The sequence below is a fragment of the Chiloscyllium plagiosum genome, chromosome 32 (assembly GCF_004010195.1).
Source record: "Chiloscyllium plagiosum isolate BGI_BamShark_2017 chromosome 32, ASM401019v2, whole genome shotgun sequence".
NCBI lineage: Eukaryota > Metazoa > Chordata > Chondrichthyes > Orectolobiformes > Hemiscylliidae > Chiloscyllium > Chiloscyllium plagiosum.
This window is the reverse complement of record NC_057741.1, coordinates 38,835,774-38,838,271: the sequence shown is the minus strand read 5'-3', so window position 1 is coordinate 38,838,271 and position 2,498 is coordinate 38,835,774. Positions and strand designations below refer to the sequence as shown.

At 47.0% G+C, this 2,498-nt stretch overlaps 1 protein-coding gene across 4 annotated transcripts in view; it reads left to right on the top strand.

The window, feature by feature from the left end:
- The window catches only part of LOC122539523 (electrogenic sodium bicarbonate cotransporter 1-like), a 178,796-nt gene that overhangs the window by 93,136 nt on the left and 83,162 nt on the right, over positions 1–2,498 (top strand). For all 4 annotated transcript variants that reach the window (XM_043674469.1, XM_043674471.1, XM_043674472.1 and 1 more), the window contains exon 13: positions 240–511. In XM_043674469.1, coding sequence (XP_043530404.1) covers positions 240–511 — 272 coding nt within the window. The remainder of the gene's footprint in view (positions 1–239; positions 512–2,498) is intronic.

Below are 2,498 nucleotides of genomic sequence, written 5' to 3'. Positions count from 1 at the left end.
TACCCCCGGACCCTGCCCCTGCCTCCTGTCCCCTGCCCTCTGCCCCCGCCCCTTGTCCCCTGTCTCCTGCACATACACTTGACACTCCTGATTGTCACGGACTGCATCAGCACCATCATGCTGACTTATACAACTTGTGAGGTTCATTAACAGGGAATCATTTAGGGGCACCTTACTGTTTCACCATTTTGAATCCTTTGAGCCAATCGAAGACATTCACTCATCTTAATCTCTTTCAGAGACAATAGCTTTGACTACCTTGAGTTCCGTCTCTGGATCGGTTTGTGGTCGTCCTTCCTCTGTCTCATTCTCGTTGCCACTGATGCAAGTTTCCTGGTGCGTTACTTCACTCGCTTCACTGAGGAAGGCTTCTCATCACTCATCAGCTTCATCTTCATCTACGATGCCTTCAAGAAGATGTTTAAGCTGTCTCACCACTACCCAATCAACACAGACTTCAAAGAGGATTACATCACTCTGTTTGGATGTGCATGCCTCCCACCTGAGCCAGGTAAGGGTGACCTCACTCAGGTTATTGTAGAGTGACACACAGAGATGATTCATTTAACTACAGACTCCAAACTTGTCTTTCAACCACACACTGAAATATATCTCCACTTTTTAAATTTGGGCATCATTTGGAAAAGACACCATTTATTGCCTATCCACTTGATTCCCTTGAGAATTATAGAATCCTTACAGTGTCATTTGGTCCATTGAGTCTACAGGAGCCTCCAAAGAGTATCCCACCCAGTCTCAGCGCCCTACCCTATTCCTTTAACCCCACATTTCCCATTGCGAACCCATTTGGCCTGCACATCCTTGGACACTATGGGCAATTTAGCATGGTCAATCCACCCTAATCTGCACATCTTTGGATTGTGGGAGGAAACCCACGCAGACACGAGGGGAATGTGCAAACCCCACCAGACAGGCGCCCGAGGGTGGAATCGAACCCAGGTCCTGGCGCTGTGAGGCAGCAGTGCTAGCCACTGAGCAGCCGTGCCTGTCCCGAGGTATTTGAGAAGGTGGTCATGCTTGACGTTGAACCACTGCAGTTCTGCGTGGTGTCAGGAAAAGATCTCTAGGACTGAGACCCAGCAGCAGCCAATGATGGCCAGTGTTGGAGCGATTGTATTGGTTGTTGGCCTGTTTACTCCTTGTTGTAGGACCCTTTAATTGCCACACCAGGTCAACACAAGGCTGGGGTTGGCATGGGTTAGTTCTTCAGAGCTCAGGTCAGTTTGAAGGTTAATTGGATGAGGCTTTGTGGGATTGAAGAAGTTTAGAAACTACTGCATGCCAATAAGAGCATTAGCTGTATATTATCTTACTGCTTCCTCTGTTAGTTAGCGAGCTGCCAAGCTCTTTATTTTAGGGGAAGTCTTGTCGTTGGAGATTTGTTCAGCATTCTGACAGTAATTGGAGATAAAGTCATAGAGTCACTCAATACCAGAGGAGGGGCTGTAGAAACAGTGAGATTTATGACCATATGAGTGAACATGAACTGACATTATTAAACAGGACTATGTGGGGGAGGAGAAGACATCTTCAGCAACTCAGCAGCCTCGAACTCCAGTTCTATGCCATCTGACATCACTGTGGTCGAGCTCCTCACTGCACGTGCTCAGTGGCTGTTATTAGATTAATGATGTAATTAACCCATTATACTCCAGCCAACAGCAGCGCATCACAGCTAAAAGGGGTAGCTTTTGGGGTGATTAGGGATGAGTGATATATATCACCTTACCAATATCCCTCACAACTCCAAAATAAGGAAGTTGTGGGATGATTTAGTGAAAGGTTGAAAGTTCTCGAGGATACACATCTCTGTTGGAAGTGTTGCCTTTCAGATGATGCTTCTAGCCTTTTGGGTGCTGTAAAGGGACCCTCTTATTTGAGGAAGAGGAGCTGAACTGATCTATTCTGACAATCTGCTGTAAAGGAGGTGAGGATTTTTTTTAACCAGGGTATTCAGACCCAATGAGGTAATGGTTATGTTAGCTCCCGTAACCTCAGGCCTGACCTGAATCACATTGTACTGGGAGCTACAGTAGCTGGTTATCCCAGCCTCTGATATTTGCATGTTGCAATCACAGGAATGGCTGTGTCTGGGCTAGCACTGAGTAACCGTGTCCACTTCCCTCATTATGTCATGCTGCCAGTGCCTGCATTAAGATGGAGACTGAGACTTTTCTAGGCTCAAGTCACAGGTCCTGATGTGATGATGATATCATGAGCATTACTCTTAACATAGTTTGCATACCTGCTCTGAGAGATTCAAAGTTTGTGAGAAGATTTGTAGCTCGGGTGCTCATTGCTGTGGTTCTGTTCGCCAAGCTGGAAGTTTTTGTTGCAAACGTTTCGTCCCCTGTCTAGGTGACATCCTCAGTGCTTGGGAGCCTCCTGTGAAGCGCTTCTGTGGTGTTTCCTCCGACATTTATAGTGGCCTGTCCCTGCCGCTCCCGGTTGTCAGTTTCAGCTGTCCGCAGTAGTGG